We start from the raw sequence: 25,202 nt of genomic DNA on the forward strand, positions 1-25,202 counted from the left end.
GTCCAGTTACGCTTAGCCAATACTATAGTTATCCATACAGTATACTCGGATTAATTATGGCACTAATAATTCATTATTATTATTTTGGGCAGTTTGGTCATTTTAATAAAAGTCATTTGTAAGGATTTATAATCCTTATTTGGTTTTAAACCTATTAAGGAAAGTCATACAAAATATTCGAGACTAAACCCTAAGTCTCGGGGAGACCTATCCTAAGGTCTCGATACCTAGGCTCGGGTATCACAATGGTATTTCCCACAATTCGCTAAAAATCTTATTCTTTCAAGGTATCGCTATTAACCCGCACTTTCAACTAGTCGGTTAAAATATGTAAGATTTTAGCCGGTATTATATCCAGAAAATACAAATAAATTCCTTAATTATTTTTAAAGAAAATAAACTCTTTAAATTTTCCTTTTATTTTTCTTAAGGTTTTAATATCTAAAAACCGTTTTAAGAAAATTGCCTAATTTGTCTTAATTAGGAAAACCGTTATAAATTTCTCATCTTGACTAATTAATTTTCCAAAAGCAATTAATCAATTTTACTTACTAGGAAAATAATTTATTTAATTATTTTCTCAAAATATAGGGTTTTAAACCCTCTTTTAATTTATTAACTATTAATAAATTAAATCTCTTATTTTTAGAAAGAATAAAAACTCTTTAATAAAAATAATTCATTTAAACTCAAAGGGATAATTTTAGTGAAAATATGATTTCAAGACTTACCAATTTATATCTTGAAATAAGCAAAATTTTACTTTTTACCTTATGTTCCAAAATCTCATTTTTACACTAAGTGTGAAAAATCCAATTTTCACATTTTTAACTACATACTTCGTTAGTTCATAACTTGAAATTTACTTACCCAATTGTTACCAAAATTTCCCAATTCCATTTTTGTTATGCCATTTAGGTCTTTGTAAAATCTTAGGTCAAAATGAGCATTTTTTATTGGTGAAATCATTTTCCAACAATGAGGTAAAAATGACCTTATTTTCAAGTCCTTATTTTTTTTCCAAACTTTGACAGTTAATAACTTTCAAACCGTTTAATATTTTCTTACCAAATTTTACAGTGGACTAATAGGTTATTCCAGAAATATGTCCACAAAATTTTAGAAAAAACTGGGTTCATTTGCCCTATACAGTGGCTGTCCAAACTTGGTTCCGAAAATGAGAATACGAAAAAACAGTTTTTTACCTAAACTTTGAAATAGCATAACTTACTCATTTCTAAACATTTTTTAGTGTTTCAAAAGCTAAATTTTATGTACTCAATCTCAACAACATAACAGTACAATTTAATTTTACAAAAACAATATACAGTGGCTACTTGACCCCTTGGAAGTCACAGCTTAAAACATGTTTTGTTTTAGGGTATCCTACAAAACCCTTGGGGGTTTTGGTTCCCATTTTCAAAAATCAATACACATGCATCATAAAAATTATTAAACAACTACCATAACCTTATTACATCATCAACAAGAAACTCTAAGCATTAGATATACAAAATAATGCTTAAAACTAAAAACCCTACAGCAAACTCATCAAAAGTAAACTTTTTACCTCTTTGGTGTTCTTGCTTAAGGTTTGGACCTTCCTATAAGCTTTGACTCCTTCAAAACCTTTCAAAAACCCTAACAAACTTCCCCCAACAACATAGTCAATTAGCTATTTGAAACTCTATGCTTAAAACTTTACAAAAGCCTAGATTAGTGAAAGTTTACCTTAGGGAAAATACTTCCTAGACCAAGACTTAGCCTCAAAGTTTCCTTGGTGTTCTTGGGCTTGAAAAATGGAGAGAACACTTTGAGAGGTCTTCAAAAATCAGATGAGTGAATGAGAGAGAGTGGTGTGGTCGGTTGGGGAGGGTTGGAAGAGTTTATACTATCTAATTTACCCTAAAAACACTCAAGTGTTTTACCCACTTGCTTTTATCCCTAACCTTTAATTATATGGGATTTTAAATTTTATAAAATTTGGGTTCACACCACTCTAAAACACCACATGGCCGGCCACCCTTTGCCATATATGATCATTTCATTTTTTTTTTTTTTTGAAAGGTTAATAGATGTTTCATAAGAAGAAAAGTCCAAATTGACTTTTGACACCTTTTTCACTCTTATTAAGTTTTAATCACCAAACTTAACATTAATTAATCAAATTAAATGTCTCTCACATTTAATTTAATTAATCACATAATAAAATTTAACCTAAGGTCCATTCATGGAATAAAATTCCCCATTTCGGTAAAATTAGGCATTTAACACAAAATGCCCTAAAATTTCCATTTTCTTTTAGGTTTATTATTTTTGACCAAACTTTAACTTTTATGAATGTATTTTATGCCCAAAATATAATTGCCATGATTTTTCGTTTTATTTTCCGAGATTTTTACCCGATCAGGGTTTTTGTGTCGGTCCAGGACCGAAAGTCTTATCTTGACTTTTAAAATCACAAAATTCATATTTTGGCTAGCAATAACTCATGGAATACTTACAAACAAAATATAATATTATTTAAAATAATATTCTTAACCCGGGGGAAAAATCCCGACTCGAGTCGTTTAAAGGTACCCAAAAACGTAGGACGTTACAACTTGTGCATGGTACTAACTCATTAGTCAGAATTGGCAAAGGTGTTAATATCAACTGTGAAGCTGTGACTCATTAGTCAGGTTCGGCAGTGGTACTGGGCACTGGTCACATAGCGCTGACTCATTAGTCAGGACGGCCTTAGCGTGTTCAACGCAAGCCAACAGAGATTAGATCTAATCAAATTTTTGCATTGGATGACTCAAAGAGCATTAATGCCGGACCGACCTCAAGTTCGATGAATATTATAAGCGCTTGTGTGGCTTACCCATCAGTCACTCATTTGTTAAAATAGAGACTCACCCATCAGTCTCTCATTTGTTGAAGGCTAGTGGCTTACCCAACAGCCACTCTTCCATTTGAATTAGTGACCTGCTTGTCAGTCACTCAGTATGGTTTACCAAAACCTCAAGTGATATTCACTCATCTGATCAGAGCTATGAGCTCTGTATGATCATTTTGATCATCATATGCATGGCTTTGGGTGCTGAGCCCCATAGTGGCTTGTTTGTTGGTCACTCAGTATGGTTTACCAAGACCTCAAGTGTTAAGACACTCATCTGATTTGGATTGACTTGATAGTCCTCCAATCAGAAGGGCAGGATTTCTTATCCTGGATACCCCAGCATTGTTTGAACTCATTTGCATGCTTGAATGAAGCTATGTTTGCTAGGCATGCCAGATATGATTTGATATCATGATATGACTGTTTATGAGAATATGAGTTTTCTTGCTGGGCTTCGGCTCACGGGTGCTTTGTGGTGCAGGTAAAGGCAAAATGAAGCTGGACCATCCTTGAGTTGGAGAGCTTAGGTGATGACGTGTACATATGCAGCTGCTCGACCAATACTTGGGCGAGGTTTGAAAGAGGAACTAGGGATAAACCCTGTTTTGCCGCTTAGAACGGTTTGTTGTAAACATTTTCTTGTAATAGACTCTGAAATTATATTTTTGGGATCCCAATGTATACAGTAAACGTTCTAGTGAAACGTTATATCTTAACCAAAATTTTTAATCCCTAAACCGCTAATCATACTTAGTTACACGTTTATGGCCAAACGACTCGATTAGCGAGTTTAGCACTGTTTGCAATGTGCACTGTAGCGGTCCCTAGAGTTGGGGCGTTACAATAGGTATCTGGTGAAATAGTCACCAGCATAACCTGTCAAGTAAATAAGTGATCATTTCACTAGCTTAGATATGACATGTGAAGATAGGGTCACCAGACTTTATAGATAAGTGAACATGTCACTAACTTAGACAGGATAGGTGCATGATGAATAATCACCATCATAACCATCCTCATGACCATAGAGTCATAACCATGGAACATCATTCCCTAGCCATGTGACAAGCAGTCACCTAGGCCTTAGGCCTTAGATCTAAGTAACTAGTCTTAGACTAGCCAAGCGCTTACAAGTTTCATCGACCTTAGGGTCGGTCCAGCGTTAATACCCCATATGAGTCATTAAATGCTGATGTCGATTAGATCTAATCTTCATTTGGCTCGGCGTTCATGAAGCTATGCCATTTCTGACTCTTAGGTCAGTATCCCTGACTAGCCAGTGCCATATACAAGTAAGCATTGCCACCAAAGATATATCACATATCCAATATCCGAATACAGGGCATTCAACATGCTTACTTAACAAATACTAGTACAATTAGGATCATGCATAAACACAGAGGCTCAAGCTCTGAACAATATCATACCCAATATACAAAGCATGTCCTAATCACATGTTTCTCGTGCATTACATGCATCACATATAAGCATCCAACATGCATCAAGTACAACCATGCATGTCACATATACACAGGGTGCAATTTTCTTACCTCAGATTCGAGCTAGAATGAATAAAGGAACGACCCTTGAGAACGATCAACTTTTAGTCCTTTAGCGGTCACTTAGCCATAACCAAATATGGGACACCATTAATAAAAATGATCAACATAGGTTTCCAAACCAATATCTAGCCTCCGGGACATCAATCCAAACTAAACCGGGTAGTAGGATCGATCCCGAGGCCTAAGGCTAGCATTCCCAAGCCAAAAACTCATTTCTGGCCAAAAATACCTCTAAGGGCCGCGAACCTCCCTAGCTGCGCCGCGGCCCGCCCCTCAGACAGAGGCGGCCCTTCCTCAACACCCACCGTGGGTCGCGGCTCACCCTAGCCGTGTCGTGGCTCTTTTCCGCAATTCAACAAAAACTAGATTTCCTCCCCTGTGTTTTTCCTTGAAACCAACCTTCCAAACCAATCCCAAACATCACCCAAACACCCAATTCAACCCCTAAACTTCATCTACATCACACCCTCATCAAAACCCAAGTTAAACACCAACCAAAACTTCCATTAATTCCAACTTTCCACAAAGAATTCACAAGCTGAAAACTAAAGCCAAAACAGAGTATACCATAAAACTAATGGCTGGAAACTTACCTCAAACTCAGGTTGTGATGCTCTTCAATGGTGGAACACTCTCCCAAACTCCCAAGGTCTACTTCCCACGCTAGAATCCTCAAAAGAAGCTTAAAAATCCAAGAGAAAATGGAGGAGAAAATCTATCGGGAGAGAAGGAAGAAGGGACTCTGTTTTTGGCAAGGTTCCACAGCCTTAATGGCTGATATATAAGCTTAAGGTGAAAAGACCTAAATGCCCTTAGGTCTAAAATAAAACTTACCAGCCACCAAGGGCAAAACCGTCCTTTCGCACCTATTTCGTTAATCATAATTAACATCTTCCAATTCCCGCTATTCTCAATAATCTCAAATACCAATAAATCATATCCCGTTACCCTTTAATTCCCGGTAACGCTCTAATCATTAAAAATCACCCCGAGACTCACCTCGAGCCCCGAGCCTAAACCTGTTATGACCAAACCGAACACTTGCATTTCATGATCATCTCATGCCGAATAGCTCGAACCAATCCACCTTATAATGTGGCTATATTAATTAATCACAAACATGCACCAAAATACACAATTGCACCCACAACGGGCCAAATTACCAAAATGCCCTTATAATTATAAATACTCCCATATGCATGCATTTATCATCATATTATAATATAATTCACACTAACATGCATATAATCAGTTAATATCATAATAAATCAATTATGGCCATCCCGGCCTCCTAATTAAGGTCCTAACCCTTATTAGGTAATTCAGGGCATTACAGCACATACCCCGAGAAGGAAATAAAAAACTTGGAAGTTAGTAAAAATTGATTGACCAGTGTTTTTCCTAAAAAACACGAGGTGTCAATCATACTAACACGAACTAAGTTTTAAATTAAAATCCTGGATACGACTAGGTAAAAAAAACTTGGAAGTTACGACCAGGTAAAAAAAACTTGGAAGTTAGTAAAAATTGATTGACCAGTGTTTTTCCTAAAAAAACACAAGGCATCAATTATACTAACACGAACTAAGTTTTAAATTAAAATCATGGATGCGACCAGGTAAAAAACTTGGAAGTTAGTAAAAATTGATTGACTAGTGTGTTTCCTAAAAACACACAAAATATCAATAATGTTAACACGAACTAAGTTTTAATTTAAAACCCTGGCTACAACCAGGTCCAAGGCCTGATGTTTAACAGGTAAGATGTAAATCAGCATCAATGTTGGTCACAACCAAAGTCTAAGTGTCTATCTCGACCTAAAAGTCTCTTCCCTTAATTTTGGATGAACGAGTTATAGACATATAAAAATAATATATATAATTAAAATCAAGGACCAATTAAAAAATAGATATTTAAAAGTATAGACGAATTGTCTCGAGGAAAATAACCTCGTGCAAGCCAAAAATGGCAAGTTACAAAAAAAAAAAAAAGAGGTTCTTTAAACAAAAATAATAATAAACTAGGACTCCCCAGGACACCCCAAAGAGGTCACCTCCTCAGTTTCTTGCTCGCCGGCAGTAGAGGTCTCCCTAGTCTCAGAAGGTGGCTCCTGTTGAAGACGAGCCTTGAACTTCTCGAGATAAGGCTCTGACACCTCGGGGGCCAGGAAAGAGAAGTTGTCGTCCTGGTTGAAGGCCTAGCAGTGGTAGAGCATGGCCTCCATGGAGGAGCTGGAGGACACCTTCTCTACCTTGGTGGCAGCCTCGGCTTCCAGCTGCTTAGCCCTAGCCTCCACGAGCTCAGCCTGAGCAGCGGCCAAGGAGGCCTGCGCAGCCTGCTCACCTTCTTGGGCCGTCGCAAGGCAGCCTTGGCACTTTTCTCTTGTTGTTGAGCAATCTGGAGCTCGCCCCTGAGCTCATCATTCCTGGCCCTGGACCGAGCTACGCTGCGGTGTAGGGCCAAAGCCGCCTACAAAAAAGTAAAGAAAGTTAGGCACGTGCTGGGAAGAAAGCAAAAGAATAAATTTAACTAAGTAGGCTTACCGTGAGGTTCATCCCCAGCGCGGACTCTATGATATTCTCGGGGCTCCTCGCCTCGATCTCCCTCAAGTCCTTCGGATTGGCCTTGTAAAAATGCTCCACCGTATAGCTAGCGATCTCATAGATCGTTCCCCGGAAGGTGTCTGGGATTTTCTCCAGATCTTGGGCATTAACCGGGATGCACACGGTGGGAGTGGGGACTAGCAAAGTTCCAGCTGGTGCCACCTGTTCCCGAGCAAGGGCTAAGTGTCGTGGGGGAGGTGGAGGCATATTCTCCATGGCTACAGGGGTCTGACTTCTCCCCTTGGCAGGGGATTTGGAGGTTGTCCCAGAGGCAGGAGGAGTTTTCTTGGGCAGCCGGGGTCTCTTTACCAGTGGCCTGGATGGCCCGAAGGAAGGGTTCCCCCCCTGGAAGATGGAACACAGGTCGTTGTCTTCGGGCTGTGCCATCTCCTTACCTGAAACAAAAGGAAAAGGACGTTATTATACATGTAAATTTGTTTAATTACAAGGGAAATCTAAAGGTTTATTGAAAAAGTCCTACCCTCCGAGCTAGAGGAGGAGTCTATTGCCACGACCACTGGCCTCGGAGCTTCTATAGGGGAGTTTAAGTTTATTACTTCATGAATCAAAAAGGGTTCTGAGTCCGGATCTACCTCAGGACTGGACTCCTCTATGTATTGTCTAAGTCCTGGAGCGACTACACCCTCAACAAAGGAGGGCCACGACCTAAGGTTGGTCTCATACTCCTCAAAGAAGGCCGACCTAAAGGACAAGGTGTTGTCTACTACTACGGTACCCCTAGGACGGCCTATGTCATGGCGTAATACTAGCTGATCTACACATTGGAGCAAGGTTATGTTACGGTCTGGGTCATTTTGGTGGCGGTGTACGAGCTGGTTTGGGTTAAACCTAACAAGCCTAAGGTCTGCGGCAGCCCTGTCTAGGTCCCTAAAAGGGTATGGGTTACCTTGGCCAGAGGGGCGGCTGCTGCCCCCGATTGAGCCCATTCCACATCACCCCGAGCAGCCTCAGGAGCTCGCCTTTTTCGCACAAGCGACACCTCATTTTCTTCGTCCTGCTCGTCGCCGTCGCCAACTGCGGCGTCTCCCTCGGGGATAGGCGCCAGCTCGCGAGCTACCGGGTAGTTAGCCCGAGTCCTCCTCAAGGCCAGAGTCTGGCCGACAGAGATTAACTTACATGCCAACATCATCTCATCAAACACGAGCTGGCGGTAGTCCTTCTCACTAGGCGGAAGTTCCGCCAAAGTGTCATATTGACCCCCAAGGGTCACTGATTTGGTCATCCTCGCAAAAATGGTTGCACGGTGATGCTCCAATCAGTATACACGTGAAAAGAAAAAAATATATATAATGATTTCGCGAGCTGAGAATAGAAAGGAAACTTACGAGGACGGTTGAAATAATGGTAGTTGCAGTTGCGAAATCCATTCGACATAAAGAACTGGTCTTTGAAGTCGTTGGGATGGCTGGGCAGTTCGATGACTGCCGGTGAGTTCGGGAAGCGGGTCAGGTAGTAGAACCCGTCACCTCGTCCCCGTTGATCCAGGTTGGCCTTAAGGCAAAAGAAGTAAAGGTTATCCGTAGGGGTGGGGACCTCCCACATCTGCTTCAGGAAAAGATACCTCAGCCTAGCCAGCAGATGATACGAATTCGGAGGAAGTTGAAATGGTTCCAACTTCACATAGTTGAGGAAGTCGGCAAAGTACTGGTCGAGGGGGAGGAAGGCCCTGGCCCTCAAGTTTTTTTCACTCCATGCCAAGAAGTCTTCTTCGAGGGGTGCGCAGCTCCTCTCCCCCTCAAAGGGAGGTCGGGCGATAAGAACGCCATTCTCAATCTCGATGTTATGGGACAGTATAATTTTCTTGACCGTCCCTTGGGTCGTGATCATCGAGACTATCCTCTCCGCCTCAAAGTAAGCATCAGGTCCCACCTTGATCTCCGTCTCCAACGTGGGACCGAACTGGGGGATGGAGGACTCTACCGCAGCCTCCTTTCCCCTGCTGGATTGCTGGGACGACAAGTCGGCCGCGCTTTTCTTGGACACACTCCTTTTGGGCGCCATCTAATCGCCTAGCGAACAAGAACGGTGAAATACTTAGTAGGCAACCTAAAAGTTATGAAAGGGAAAAACTGCAGAAAGAACAAAGGTTTTTATACACGAGCTGAGGTAATTTCAGCCTGCGGCATGATGCCACGCGTTGTCGTGGGCAGGCGCCTAGGTTTCCAACAGACCCCTGATGTTCAAGGATCCGTATGTCAGGAAGGTCAGGCTATTGCTTGCCTTGGGGGACAGGTTTTTAGAGAAATACCGCCTAGGAAGTGTGACCCCTAAGCTACCTGGTTTTATACCCTAAAAACCTCTCATCTTCCATATCACAAATGGGTATTTCCTAAACTTACCCAGAAATTACCCAGAAGTCACCCGGAAATTTCCTAATAATGAACATCACAATCCTAAGCATACTTTAGATCTACTCAATAAGCCTAAAATCGAAACTTATGCACCAGAGTTATTTAGAAACAGCCTACCGTTTGTTACTATAAAGTGCAAATTCACATGGAAAAGTAATACAATAAAGAAAAATAAAACAAACAAGCCTCGGAACGACAGGAAACTTACAATACATTCTTCAAATGAAAGATTCAAGTGACGTAGAGAAAAAGTTCCAGGGAAATCCTTGATGCCTGGGTTTCCGAGGGTGTTTTGTGGAAAGATTATGGAGATTTTGGAGTAATTTAATCAGGAAAAGAAGAAGAGTTTTCTAGGCTCAGAAGAGAAAATGGAGAAAAAATTCGAATGAAAGTTGGTGAACACTGAATATTGCCAGCCCTATTTATACGTAAAAGGCAAAGGAAAATGAGGGTCGTCTGATTAAGCTAATGCGAGATATGAGGGTCATGATTTGAAAAATGAAACGGCAGGAAAAAGGTGGCCAGACCATTTAATTCAATCCTCGAAACCCGAACAGACGCCAATCACGGCGTTCCACGTGTCCAATATTCAAGTGATGGGCAGGGTTTGGATGATCGCAATGGGAGTTTAAAAGTCCCCACCGTGTGAGTCAGAAGTGACGTCATGGAACACGAGCAAGGACTTGGGGGGCAAATGTACGCCCTGAAAATCAACACGTACCTTTTGAGGCAGCTCGGGTATAGCTGGCAAGCAAAAGGATATAATTAATGTTCCACGTGTCCACTTTTTGTTTGGGGAAGTTTAGCACGATTCCCTAAACAAATAGCGCGAGATGATGAGTTCGTGACAACATATTTCCTGGAACCACTTGTGGAATGCAGCATCCACAAGCACGAGCTGGTAGTACGCTAGCTCGTGGTACGCCAAAGGTCTGGCATACCCCAGGATCTTTATAACGTTGACTACACAACGTAAACATGCGTGAACAGACATCACGTGTCTGTTCTATCCCAAATCCCCGGATACGCAATATAAACGTGCGTGATCAGATGTCACACTCCTAAATTAGACCATGCGACCCATGATCCATTTTACATAATGATTAGACCACACTGTAATATAAAATGTAAATATTAATCATTGATGTAACAGATATGATGTGAGGGATCAAAGGATCACGGGATGACCCCAACACCTACCCAGGGATCATTCTCCTATAAATACCAAGACCCTGGGTAGTGTTGAGGGTTGGTTTTTCTCTGCAAGGCAAGATGCTGTAAAATTATAGAGAGAAATATAGCAATAACACAGACTCGTGGACTAGGGGAATTTTAACCTCCGAACCACGTAAAAGGGAGTGATCACCTTCTTTGCATTTGTCTTTCGATATCATTTTCTTAGTATGGTATATCATTAAGCACTAATCCATCCTAGTTATTCATATAATTCGCTATTGGCGAAAAAACCGCGTCAACACAAACACTTGTCTCCATTGTTATGTCTAAACCCATTAGACATGATGGCTTGATCAAATTTCTCATGCCATTGCTTAGGAGCTTGTTTCAATCCATATAAGGATTTTACAAGTCTACATACTTTATGTTCATATTTTGGTAGGACAAACCCTTCTAGTTGTTCCATATAGACCTCCCCATTGAGGTCACCATTAAGGAATGTCGTTTTGACATCCATTTGATGAACATACAAGTTATGTATAGAAGCTAAAGAGAACAAAATTCTTATAGAAGTTGTTCTTGCAATAGGCGCATAGGTATCGAAATAATCGATACCCTCTTTTTGCCTAAACCCTTTAGCTACTAATCTAGTTTTAAAGGTTTGGATAGTGCCGTCAGTGTGGTATTTTCTCCTAAATACCCACTTACACCCAATTGGCTTAGACCCATGTGGGAGCTCTACCAATTCCCAAGTGTTGTTGGAAAGAATGTAATCCATCTCATCATTGATGTCTTCTTTCCAAAATGCACTATCTCTCGATTGCATAGCTTCTCTATAGGTCTTAGGATCATCCTCAACGAGAAGTACAATAGGAATTTTCCTAATGACTTCCTCTCTATTTCCTTCTACCATATAGAATAAAATTCGTTGAGAATCTATCTCATCCACTACTAGACTTTTCTCATTTTTGAGTCTTTGACTTCTTCTAAGTTCAAAGGGTTGATTTACATTCTTTTGAGAATTCTCCTCTTGAGAATCAACTTTGGATGTAGAAGCTTGAGAATTGTTCTCATATAAAAAATTCTCATTTAGAGAAGTTGAAGCTAGAGAATTGTTGTCACATAACTAACCCCAGCTTAATTTCCCAGACTTCCATGCTAAATCCCCCGGCTTTTTCCTTCAAAATTCCTTCAGCTTCAAAGCATTCCAAAGGGAGAGAGGGAGAGAGAGAGAGAGAAAATGTGTAAGAGGGAGGAAGAGAGAGTTTGAGAAGTTTCCATCCAGTTTTGATTATTCCAACCTAAGTCTAACTCTTCCCATCTATATCTCTTTAATTAAAATGACCAAAATGCCCCTTATACTAACCCAACCTCCTATTTGCCCTTAAGAGCAAAATAGTCATTAAGCCTGATTCCCGCTAATTCCTCGAGTCATCCTACCAATTCCCAATTATTCTCGACATGCCCAACTAATCACCAAACACTTACTCGTTGCTCAATAAACCCCAAAATATTCTCTAAGTTCCCAAAATACCCCTAGGCTCACCCAGAGCCGGCTATTAAACCTCATTGTGACTATTCCGCTAATCCGCTCACTAGGATTGCCTCGAGTCGTATACTGCAAATATATCCACATAATAATGTGGTCTCAATCATTTAACATATATAATCACATTTATACCCTTAACGAGCCAAAATTACAGATATGCCCTTATAAACAAGAACGGACCCACATGCATATTTAATACTCATAAACATGCATATAAATATATTCATATTATCATATAAATCATGCATGCCACATAGTCACGCATTTAATCAATAAATCACACATATGTCCAATTATGCCCTCACGACACTCTAATTGAGGTACTAAACCCTATTATCATTTTTGGGACGTTACACATAAGAACATGATCAAGTAGATACCAGTGAGTGTTACAAAACAATGACTCGCCCCTCATAATCTTCAAAGGAACACAACTGTCGTCAATGTTAAATGTACCACTGCCTGATTTCTTAAACTTCTCATACATGAACACAATATTTTGGCCAAAACAACTATCAGTAGTAGAGACTCCCATCTTCAAACATTTGCATAACTTAATCTTTCTCCTCAAATAATACATCATGACATCAATATGCTGCATTTTAAAAAATAAATGTTTAAAAGAAAAACTATCAAGAAACCTATTACCCATTACAACAGAACAAATTTGAAAAACATAGGGTAACAAGTTACCATTAGCTACACAACAAATTATAAAGTTTTAGTAACAAGTTACCATCAGCTAAACATCAAAATTATACATTTGGGTAACCAGTTACACAGAGCATTACAACACAAAAAATGATTGTGGTAACTAGTTACCACATCACAACATAATATAGAATTAAACTAGTTCAATGTAATTTTTTTTTTTTTAAATTGAAAAATGATAAACACAACATAAAAGGAAAGAAACTCACTGATTAAACAACAAACTGCCCAGGATAATACAAACAGTAGAACCAAGTCTTCTCATCAATAAAAATGAAAATGAAATCGATTGATGGCTCAACCTTGTTATCATCCTATTTCTTAAACCTAAAAAACAAATAAACCAAACAATTTTTAGAAAATCAAACAAACAATTTCAACAAAGAAAAAATTTATAAAAAAAAATAAATTGTACATACTTGTTATTGTGCTTGACTTTAGTTTCAACCCAACTATGAAACTCAGAAGCTTGTTCTTCGGTGTGATTCTGACCAAGATCATTAGAAAAAGGACATGTACTATCAAATACAGTCTTCCTTCTTTTTTGTTTACCTTCATCTTCAGAAGACCCAAACTTTGTCATGAAAGGAGACTTGACCACAGCACTCAGCTTCGCCTCTCTTTTCTTAGGCGAAGTCGCCCCAGGATCAACTACCCTTAAAGAATCATAAACAACAATCGACCAATTACTTTTATCCTCCACATAATTTCTATCTTTTAATGGTTTCTCAGTAGACTCATTTAAAACCTTCCATATTTCATTTGACACATGAAATGTAGGAGTTGAAGGAGCTGAGCATAGCAATGATGCTTCTTTAGATTGGCTCTGCAAAAACAAAAGAGAAAAAACATATAATTTATAACAAATATAAAAAAAAAAAAAACAAGTACTTTCTTATACAATATATGATTAAAACAATATACCTTAATAGGAGTAACAAAATCTAAAGCAATCTTCACAGAATGCTTCAAATCTGCCAAATTTTCACCAACTTCAACATCTTGGTACCCTTCCACACAAACGTCATCAAAATAATCATAAATAAAGGAATAAAATATTCAAACAAGATAGACAGCATATATTATATGAAAAGACAATTACACAAGAAACTGGTTACTTGAGAAACAAGGTCAAAGTCCATTTGATTTTGTGAATCTAAATCTCCACCATCAGTTTTAACAGACACAACAGTCTTAATGTTTACAAGAAAACCGATCGTTGTAGCAAAATCAACTTCAAAAAATTTCTTCAAAGAACCAACTTCACCAAGAATCAATTTTTAGGAAGCTTGGACTTTAGTCAACTTTACATGTAAGTCCTTGATTTGATCTTGGAACCCCTTGTTATAATAATCATGCATACAAGTAAACAAGAAGACAAAAACATTAAAACAGAATCATATATACAAAGTGTTTTAAAAACAAATAAAAACAAATCTCTAAACGCTTCTTTGGCAGAAAAAGTCCAGGTCTCAACAAAGGCATCTCCGGATAGTGGAATGTCATCATCTATAGGTGGTGGTGGTGTTGGGTAGAATACACTTTCAACTGATAAATTTTTCAAAATACTCAATTTATTTTCCTCTGCATTAGGAACAACAATATTGACATCAAATTGCATTAAATTAAAAAACCAAAGAGAATCAAATAAAAAGAAGATAAATAGCAACAAGTTGCTTCAATAATTAAATATGAAATACAGAAAAGAAAAAAAAACATAAAAATTACAAGTAACCAAGTACTTACAAATATAAAACAAATATAACAGATACAAAAATACAGCACAAAACAAAAAAGGAAAAAACTTACCTTCTCATCTATAAAGACTTTCTCAAGAACTTCTTGATAACTCACTATCCTTGCTGTGCCAATTCAATATCCTTGGAAATGAAGAATCAATCCTCTGACATAAAAATAATGAACAAATTGGAAGTGTCTCGTAAATCCATATAAGAAATGCAAGAGGAAAACCAAAACACTTGTAACTCCAATTTTCAAGAGACTCATCTGCTTTCCTAGGAATCTTCATATAAAAAGCATTCCTCTCGTTTAAAGTTGAGCGCATATAACACATAGTTCTTTGCCACAAAAGTTTTCCAAATGCAAACTTTTTCAACATGGAAAGCTCACAATCAACCATACAAAAAAACTTGTTGCCTAACCTTGTCTCATTCTAGGTCCCAAACAAAAAATCAGCCAAAAAGTGAACAATTCCCAACTTCACAACAAGGTCATCCTCCATAGCATTAAAATCCTCTGAATTAAAAAGATTAAATTAAAATAAATAATAACTACAACATTAAAAAACTATAAGGAAACCAGTTACTTTAAAAGTTAACCAGCTACATTACAACATATACAAGAAAAAAATAAATCAAATTTAATACAAGAACACTTAAAAATCACAAATAAAATGATTACGTAGCAAAATTAGAAACATACGTTCACAAAAAGAAACTATATACATACCAAAAGTAACCAGTTACCTTGAAAATTAAACAACACATGAAAAATCATACACGGCGAGTAACCAGTTACATGTAGATTTAACAAGCTACATTACAACCTATACAAGGCAAAAATAAAATCAACTATAAAATAGTAACACCTAAAAATCACAATTAACAATGATTACTTACAATCATTATAAACAAACACTCACAAAAGAAACTAGTTACATACCAAAACTAACTTGTTACTTTGAAAATTAAACAACGCATGAAAAAAGCATACACAGCCACGAAAACTAATTACTTGTAAACTTAACAAACTACATTACAACCTATACAAAGCAAAAACATATCAAATATAGAAACAATAACACTTAAAATTCACAAATAAATGATCACTTATCATCATTAAAAACATACACTCTAAAAAAGGAATTAATTACTTACCAAAGTAACCTATTACCTTAACAATTAAACAACACATTTAAAATATGAATAATCGCAAAGTAACCAGTTACTTATAACCAAAAAGGTATAAATAAAGCACAATAAACAAAAATATAGTAACCAGTTACTGAGCATATAAAAATTTGTTAACTATAAATAAACTAAACAACCTACTAAAAAAAAAACAACATTAAATACATGAAAATAAGAAACTAAAAGACCTGATTGTTAATCTCATCGATAATCACAGGTCCACAGGGCTTCAATCCTTTGAGGAGAATGTCGCAATTTTACAGACGGTCCAGCCTAATCAGTGGACTTAGAAGGGCCAGCATCCCCTCCCTTTCAAACCATTTCTACACAAACACAAAACACAAAAAAAGAACATTGAAACCAGATACATGATATAACTTCTAGCTTTATAGATTTTGAAGCACTGACTTCTTAACTCAATGAAAAATGTGTATATAAATTCAGTGTAACTACTTCAGTTGAGAACACAACATACAGATACACAAATATATAAGCCAACAAATCCAAAAAATTAACTGCTTAATTAAAATAAAATTAGCACCAAAGAATAAATTAATTCTAAAATCATGATCTCAGTACACTATGTAGCTTTATAATTTCATTAGATTTTGTTGAACCACATTGTAGTGTGGATTTAAGCAATGTCAGACAAAATTGACAAACAATTTCAATCATTGAAGTGAAATAAAAACAAATTGCATTGGTAGAACATGTCAAACCTATTGTCCTTATTCCAAATCCTAGATAATGTAGCAGACTAAATTTAACAAGGAAATTGAAACTATTGCATAAGAGTTAAAGTTCACATTCTCTGTGGACTTGTATCAAACATGTAGCAAGCAAGCATTAAAAATGCAGTACCCAACCTTAAAACATGAATCAAATACAATCTCTGTGAACTTGTATCAAACATATAGCAAGCACACATATCAGTATATGTAAACCAACCTTGAAAAAGTATTATAGTTTGTATCAAAGACAACAAAAATCAGTAATAATGTAGTACCAAAAATGAGGAGTACGGAAACAACATACCTGAGGCTGAGAAAGTGAAAATGGCATCGACCTAAGAGTGGGTGTGAGTGTGGACTAGTATGCCAGGAGAAAATACCACAGCTCGCCGACTTTGAGACCACCGTTCAACTCCGATCACCGCACTTGAAGACCTCTATTCGCCTCCATTTGCCGAAGTCGCAGAGATCAGCAACCCAAAAATTGCCACAACCGCCAAAGGAGAAGAAGAAATCACACAACCAAGGAGAGATAAGGAGGTAAAAGTGAAATTTGGTAAAGTAAATATTTTCAGTTAAAAAGTAATAAAAGAAAACATAAAAAAATAAAAAAATAAATGTAAAAACTGAAAATGTAAAATATTTAAATAAATAGGTAAACTAAAATAGTTAAAATAAATAAAATAAAAAAGGAATTTACATAACTACCCTTTTACTTTAATAAACTCTCATTAGTAATTAAAATATAGCATAATAAGGATTTGTTAAAAAAATAAGGGAAAAACCTCCTATAAAAGTGATTAAATTTGTAAAAATCCATAGGATAACTTTTTTGAAAAAAAAAAAACCATATTTTTGCAAACTTTGTTAAAAAAAAACCCATATAAAATGTAATTTCCTCAAAAATTTATGTTTGATTTTTCAATTAAATTTTTACAACTCATTAATGAAAAATCTGGACTAAACATTGATACTAACGTTTCTCTTTTACTATCATTTAGCTTTGCATTTATTTATTTTAATTATTCTTTAATTGTCTTTTGATTATTTATTTTCTTTTTGAAACTAATTTGTTAATTCTTCAACATAATAATGTTACATTTGTTATATATGTTACTCTCATACATCTATACATATTATGTGTATAATCATTTTTAAATATGTTTTGTTTCACTTTTATTTAGCTATTTTATTTTAATTCTTAATCAAGTATTTATTATTAATAGTAATTAATTACTATTTATTTTGGGAGATGAGGTGGCAACCTATATGATTTATCTTTATTATTCTTTGTTTTCTCAAATTCTCTCTTTTATTTAGTTTTCTCGTTTATTTATCTAATAACTAGAAAATAAAACCGTGCATTGTGCAATTTTTTGTAATGATTAAAAATATATATTTAATTTTTTTTGCAAAGATTGTGTGGTAATGAGTCTTTTTTTCACCATATATGTACAACATGCTTCTTATATAGACACGTGAGCGCGTCTTGATCCCAATTTTTTATTTTTTATGATTGTGTTCATTGTATAACTAATAATTAAAGTACCGAAAACAAATTTTAAACAGTTTCTTGTACGCATAATTTTATTTATATTTATTATTATTATACACTTTGTATGATTTTTTTTTTATAAAAAAGTGTAAATTATGTATAAAGAAATTTATGTTTTGTATAAGGGTTATTTTAGTTGATTACCCTTTATATTTAAAAATTAACTTTTAGGCCTTGTATATTGTCAAAAGGTTAAAAATATGAATAGATAGATCGATTATTTGAATAATTTAGTTTGACCGATTACCCATTTTTAACTTTTATTTTTTAAAAATAACATTTGGACCATGTATGTATTCAAAAGGTTAAAAATTCTTTATAAAAAGTAAATTGTATATATAATGTACCTTATGACTTAAGGGTTCACACTATTTGGAACTTTCTATATTAGCTGATTACTCGTTTGAAGCCCTTATTTTAAAAAAATTAACTTTTAGACCTCGTGTTTTGTCAAAATATTAAAAAATAAGAATATAAACATAGATTATTTGAACCACATGTATTTTGGTTGATTACTTATTTTGACCCTTTATTTTTAAAATGGTAAAGTAAATTATTAAAAATTTATCGAATAAAGAGTTAGTATTGAATTTTCGGAAAAAATATTTGACTAAATCGGAGTAGATCATAATATATTTCCTTTTATATTATTGTATTGTAGTTTAATTTTTAAGTTATTTAAATATGTATTTATATATACATGCATCTTTCATATTAATTATTATATTTAAAAAATATATATCTCTCAGTTAAATAGACACTTAAATATCTCTCATTTAAATTAGTTAATAAATTTAAAAAAATATTTAAATATCTCTCATTTAAATTAATTAATTAATTTATCATTCTATATAGATATATATTTTGAAACTAACATAAAATAAAATAGAGTTAATAGTAATTAATTTATTATTATATATGGATAGATATTTAGAAATAAAATAAAATAAAGTTAATTACTATTATTATTATATATTACTTTAGAAAAAGTTGAATAAAAAATTAGAAAAACTAGGAAAATAGGTAGAATGATTTAGAGTAATTTTTGAGTATCATGTCATCTCCTTGAGGCTATATAAATATATAGATTTTTAGAAAAAGTTGAATAAAAAAATGAGAAAAACTAAGAAAATAGATAGAGTGATTTAGAAAAAATTTAGAGTGTTACATCATTTCCTTGGGGCTCTCCTTTATATAAATTCTAGAAAATATAACTACACTTCGCGCAATCTTTTGTAATAATTAAAAAAATATATTTTTTTGGTGTGGAGATTGTATAGTAGATATTCATTTTTATTTTACTCATACAACATACTTCTTACATGAACACGTGTGGATGCCTTAACCATAGTTTTTTAATGATGGTGTTCATTGTATAGCAAATCTCCCGTAGGTTTTTGAAAAATTCTGAATAATAAGGATTATTTTGGGCGATTACCCATTTTGATCATTTATTTTTAAAAATTTACTTTTAGACCTCATATTTTCTCAAAATGTTAAAAATAGGAATAGAAAAATCGATTATTTGAACATTATATATTGACCCATTACCCATTTTGACATTTTATTTTTAAAAATTAACCTTTGGACCATGTCTTTATTCAAAAAGTTAAAAATTCTTTATAAAAAGCATATTCTATAAATAGGAATAAATTCTTTAAAAATTCACACCATTTTGAACTTTGTATTCTAGTCAATTACCCGTTTTGACCCTTTATTTTTTCAAATTAACTTGCGGACCTCTTGTTTAATCAAAATGTTAAAAATATTAATAAATAGATAGATTATTTGAACCACGTGTATTTTTGTCGATTACCTGTTTAGATTATTTATTATTAAAAACTAACTTTAAGATTACGTGTTTTTTCAAAAGGTTAAAAATAAAAATATATAGATTATTTAATATTATTATATATTTTTTTAATTGACATATATTATAATTATTATTAAAATAAAAAAGAAAAAATAGATAGAGTTTTTCCTTGATTAATTAATAGCAATAATCTAGAAAAGTAGAATAAAATTGTGAGAAAATGACGCTTATTATTATAATTTATATATATTGTTAACATATATTTTTATAAAACTATTTACGTTTAAATAAAAAGCATAAAAAATAGGGATAAATTATTTTTTTATGACAATGTTTTTTCCATAAATTAGGTATTTGTGGTTATGAATTGTCCATCAATTTATTAAGTTTGTTATGAAGTTGTTTCATTTTATTTTATTCAAAATACTTTTTTTAAATGATAGTTTAGATATTATAATTTTTTTAATAATTATAAATTTGAAAAAGAAGAATTAAAAAATGTGAAAAATTTAGAAAAAAATTACATTTATTATTATAATGTGTGTCAATTTATTAGTGTAATTATATTTAAAAAATAACATGTGAAGATTTTTTAATTTTAGATATTTAGATATTTTAAATATTATAGTTTTATAAATTTGAAAGAGACGAATTGATGTGAATAGCGAGAATTGGCATAACATGATTTCATTACCCCATCCCAGTTTTGTTACAATCCTTTTGTTTTTGATACATTAAAAGGACTACTGCCACTTACATATAAACATCAATTAATCTTTTCCATATAAACGGCTCAGCTCTATCATCTACTATTGTTATTGCTCATTAATTAATATAAAATTTATATCCCATATAAAAACGTATCCTTTATATTTTCTTATTATATTTTGTGTATTTAATATTTATTATAGTGACTATTAATAATTAATAAACAGAAATTAAGATTTTATTATTATATATCAAGTTTTTTGGTATATTTTGTATTTTTAATATTTATTTGGTATTGTGTAATATTGTATTTTGTGTATTTATTAAAATAAGAATTCAAAACTTTTTTTCCATGTGCTAAAGTTCTCTTATTATTCCATGTACGTTTATTAATGATAGTAGCAACAGTATAAAAGATATTCGTATAGAGAAATGAAGTTTGTATTAAATGGTCTTGATTAAACTAATTTTAAACAGAAGTGCAGTTTTTTTTTCTAATTTACTGACTACGAATCAACAAATTTACAAAGTACAAAGCACAAAGCACAACTATATTTAGTTGCAAAATGTAATTTGAAATTAAACATGAAGTGAGAAACATTAAATGCAGTAAAATACAAATAGCAATACCTCCATTATGTTAAAATAATTGATTAGCATAGTATTTTTGATAGTAGGATTAGATTAGACATAAATAGATAATTTTTATCATGTAATTTGTTACGAATAAAAAAAAATTAAATCTTCAATGGTAAGAAAATAAATTATAATTTTGCACCCAACTTTGTTTTTTTCTACGTTATTGTCAACAAATGATCTCTTGTCCTTGTATTTTCTATCTACATAGATATAGCTTGAAACTGTATTTTCTGATTCGGCTTTTTCTTAACCTCTTTATGAAGTCACTTGAAAGAAAACCAAAACGAACGTAGAATCAAGGAGGCAGATACTCGTGTGAAAATTGACATCCCTAATTAAAACAATTTTAAGAGCACAAATGAAGGAGATTAAAACTATGGTCACTAACTGCAAATTTTATCGATACATGCACATCTTTCCACAGGATGTGAGAAAAATAATAAAACAAAATTCTTGATCAGTATTTTAGTATTCCAACTTGACAATAATTTATACTCGAACATATTAAAACTAGGATAACAACCAAAACTTTGCTTCAAGGCTTTAAGAAGTCTCGACATCTGAATCTTCCGTTCCTTTAATGTAGAGTTCAAAATCATCAGGACTCCATCTGCAAATTAAGTGAAGTCGAAAAGTAGCCATTTTGGTCCCCAATAACCTCTGCAGAGAAAGGCAAGAGAGGTTTCAATAAATATTTTTGTCTAATTTTAGCTTTCATTCAATTACATCTCAAATGCCCAATTGGCATAATAGATTTTTAGGGCTCTAAAGGCTCAAAAGCCACTTCTAGGAGTGATTGAATGAATTCTGTTTCTATGTAGAGAAATCTGGTCTCACTAGTTCCTCCATAAAATGCAAGCTTTGATATTTAGTGAAAGTTTTATTTCCAACCTTATCTTAGAAAAAATCAATTTTTGTCCCTATATATTTGGAATAACGTTTATTTCCACTCTTATATTGTTGTAAGTCAAGAAAAAGCTATTCCAAAAGGAACCTGAAAGAGAATTTAGTGGTCAAAGAGTATGAACAAGAAGCATACCAATATGCGAGATGCCTCGGGTGACAAAGGCTTCCCCTCCTCACAAACAACGTAGTCTGCAACAAGCTCAATGGTACCTGTACAAATACATCGACTAAATAAACAAATCTAATCTCTAGAATATAAGGGTCTAGCAACAAAGGAAAGAAAATACTAACCCTTGTTCAAACGAACAGGCATCCCCTGTTTACGCAAAAATGGCTCCATCTCATGGGAGAACTGTTCCAAAGGGCCTTCTTTAAGCTCCACCTAAAAGTTTCAGAAACAAGTGCAAAAGATGATAGCAGAATAAGTAAAAATTAAGTTAAATATATGATGGCAAAAATATTTAAATTAAGTTCAGTAGATAACAGCTGAAGGAAAAAATAAATACGTAGTCATGTCTCACTGAAAATATTACTATATAGATAATTGGTTTGAAAGAAAAAAGAACCACAATCTCAAACTCCAAAACCAAAACCAAAATCAAAACCAGTTATGACTTTTAGGTCAATAATCCACAACTACGACTATTTATAATGAACTAATGAATAGTACCGTTTCTGTAGCAACACTTCCTGTTCTTGCAAAATCATAGTCCTCGTATTCATTAAATATCCTGCAACAAATATTATTTAAACAAAATAATATTAATGAACTACATCATAAACACAAAATTATTATGTTTTTTTTTATGGTCAAATCTCATTAACTGTAATTCTATCCACATTTTGGTATTGCAGGTATGTTGGATGCTAATACCCAACCAAAAAATCGTTCCTCGTGCATTATTATGTTCTAGGGTGAAAGCGAAGAAGCAGTCTACCAAAAAATTATTTCAAAATTTGTACAAAAGTAAAGCCTAATCTCTTTCAAAAGCCTCAACATTAAGCTGGGTGTCATGACAACCAAACAGACTATAATAGGCTTTGTTGTTACTTTTATTCTAAAAAAAAATTGGTTGTTCTTAACCCAGACAGTTTGAGGATATCATAGAGAGAATCTGTTGATTACCTTTCAACCTCTTCTTTTGGTAAATTGGTACAGAGAAGTCCAGCATCTCCACGCAGAAGCTAAAATAGTACATAGATAAGTATGAGACAAAAAAACATCTAGTAAAATAGACAAAATTATACAAAAGTTACTGGCTGGAAAAAAAAATCCTAACCTTGGAGACTTTGTAAATGTTTGGCATGATTTCGTCAGACGCGGCTCGACCTAGAGCAACTTGCATGACTTTGTTGGATCCAAGGAAAAATCTAACAAAACATACAGGCAACTAAGTAAAAAACACGAACCTACTGGTTAGCTAAAAAACAAAGTCAGACTTCAAGAAGATGAAAATTCACATCAGGCATTGTTAGCAGGAAATGTGAATTAATGAATAAAATCAATATGCACAACTGATAGATCATTAGAAGCCAAAAATAATTAACTATAATAATAAAATACTCTTAGAGATTATTTCCAAACTCAGGTCAGTTCATTGGGTTTCAAATTTCAAGTACCCTACAAAATTCAACTTCGAGACTTAAGTTGGCACCAAAAAATTATTTGGTTTTCCAACCAAATCAAATAAACATTATATAAAGCTACCTGCTATTTGCTTTAAGCTGCTCTCGAAATTGCTTAAATTTGAGATTTCTCATGTTCTCGAAAGAGAATACATATATCCAACTGTACTCCTCCACAGCTTTCCTTATGGAATTTACAACAGCTTCTTTATGTTCCCTACCTTTCTTCTTTGTCTTTGATAAGGTAACTGCAATGTACACCAGTAAAATCATTCAAAAGCACATATCAATGAGTCAAACATGTTTGATATTCAAAAGTTTTAATCACAAAACCATGTATCCCAGAAAAAAAAAATATTTCTTTCCATGAAAAGAAAAGCCTCAGAATCCCATTCGAATTCTAGTAACTAAATCTAGTAGTATATGTTTATTTGTAGAGAAAGCGCCTTCAGGGCACCAATATACAGTCATAAAAAAATAAAAAAAATAAACACCAAAACCCTCTCCCAAACAACACAGAACAAAACAAAAAGTTGCAACAAATTAATTTTACAATAAACCGAACTGAAAGTTCATACAAGAACAGCAATTTCATACATATAAAACCTTTTACCGCCCAGAAAATAACACTAATTCTACAGACTCAGCTAATTTCGAGTTCTATTCATTTTTCAACTTTTCCGAAACAAAAACAGATTAAGCACAAAAAGATTAGGCGAAGCATATAGAAAGAGAAAGAAAGACTAACCAGGTCTGTCGCGCTTAGACTTGGGCATGGTGAGAAATGAGAGGTTGAGAACGGGAAGTGCGGCTCCAACAGTGGTGGAAAGTCTAAAACCCTAAAATGAGTATGGAACCCTCTCTTCTTCAATAAGAGTTTTCCTCAACGGAACATACCAATATTTGTACCCTCTTGCCTCTTCTTTTCTTTTTTCTTTTTATTATTTTATATTTTAGCTAAGAAAAATATACATGTTTATATTTCTTTATAGGAAATTTTACATTTATATACTAACAATCCTGAGTATTTACAAAAATACATTTAAACCAAATTTTTTACACAAATACACCGATGCCACATCAGCATAGCGTACCGTATTTTTGAATTTTTTTTTTGAGAAATCTCGCTTCTGAAATTTTCTTATTTTTTAAAAAATTATATTTTTGTTGCTTACGATACCGATAAGATACCAATTAATCACTTTTTTTTTATTAAGAGCTTTATATTTAGGTCATATTATTTCAGTAGCTTTTGGTTATCTCCAAAACTTATTTGTAGACATCTTAATATACCAAATATTTACTTTTAGGTTAAATTATGTTATCTTATTATTTAAGATATATTTTGGTGACTTTCAAACTTATTTTATAAATTAATGAGTTGTTATATAGTATAATAAGTTTACATATAGTTTATTAATAAAAATTAATTTAGTA

At 33.9% G+C, this 25,202-nt stretch overlaps 1 protein-coding gene across 1 annotated transcript; it reads right to left on the reverse strand.

Annotated features, from left to right (window-relative positions):
* Window positions 1-21,594: 21,594 nt before the first annotated feature.
* LOC133782071 (uncharacterized) lies at window positions 21,595-24,672 on the reverse strand. The gene is made up of 8 exons (XM_062221234.1): window positions 24,514-24,672; window positions 23,848-24,013; window positions 23,420-23,510; window positions 23,266-23,324; window positions 22,810-22,870; window positions 22,431-22,521; window positions 22,273-22,349; window positions 21,595-21,893 (listed from the first exon to the last, which is right to left on the reverse strand). Exons 1-8 carry the CDS (start codon window positions 24,539-24,541, stop codon window positions 21,777-21,779), a joined length of 690 nt encoding a protein of 229 aa, XP_062077218.1. The 5' UTR covers window positions 24,542-24,672; the 3' UTR covers window positions 21,595-21,776.
* Window positions 24,673-25,202: the final 530 nt, after the last annotated feature.

This window comes from Humulus lupulus, chromosome 6 (genome assembly GCF_963169125.1).
Source record: "Humulus lupulus chromosome 6, drHumLupu1.1, whole genome shotgun sequence".
NCBI lineage: Eukaryota > Viridiplantae > Streptophyta > Magnoliopsida > Rosales > Cannabaceae > Humulus > Humulus lupulus.

What these genes read in the sequence shown, in the direction of transcription:
- LOC133782071 (XM_062221234.1), bottom strand. Translation starts at nt 24,541, where the DNA reads ATGCCCAAGTCTAAGCGCGACAGACCTG. An exon ending in CCAAAAGAAGAGGTTGAAAG is followed by an intron (nt 22,871 to 23,265) that starts GTAATCAACAGA and finishes TATTTGTTGCAG; the next exon opens with GATATTTAATGAATACGAGG. An exon ending in CCGAGGCATCTCGCATATTG is followed by an intron (nt 21,894 to 22,272) that starts GTATGCTTCTTG and finishes CTTTCTCTGCAG; the next exon opens with AGGTTATTGGGGACCAAAAT.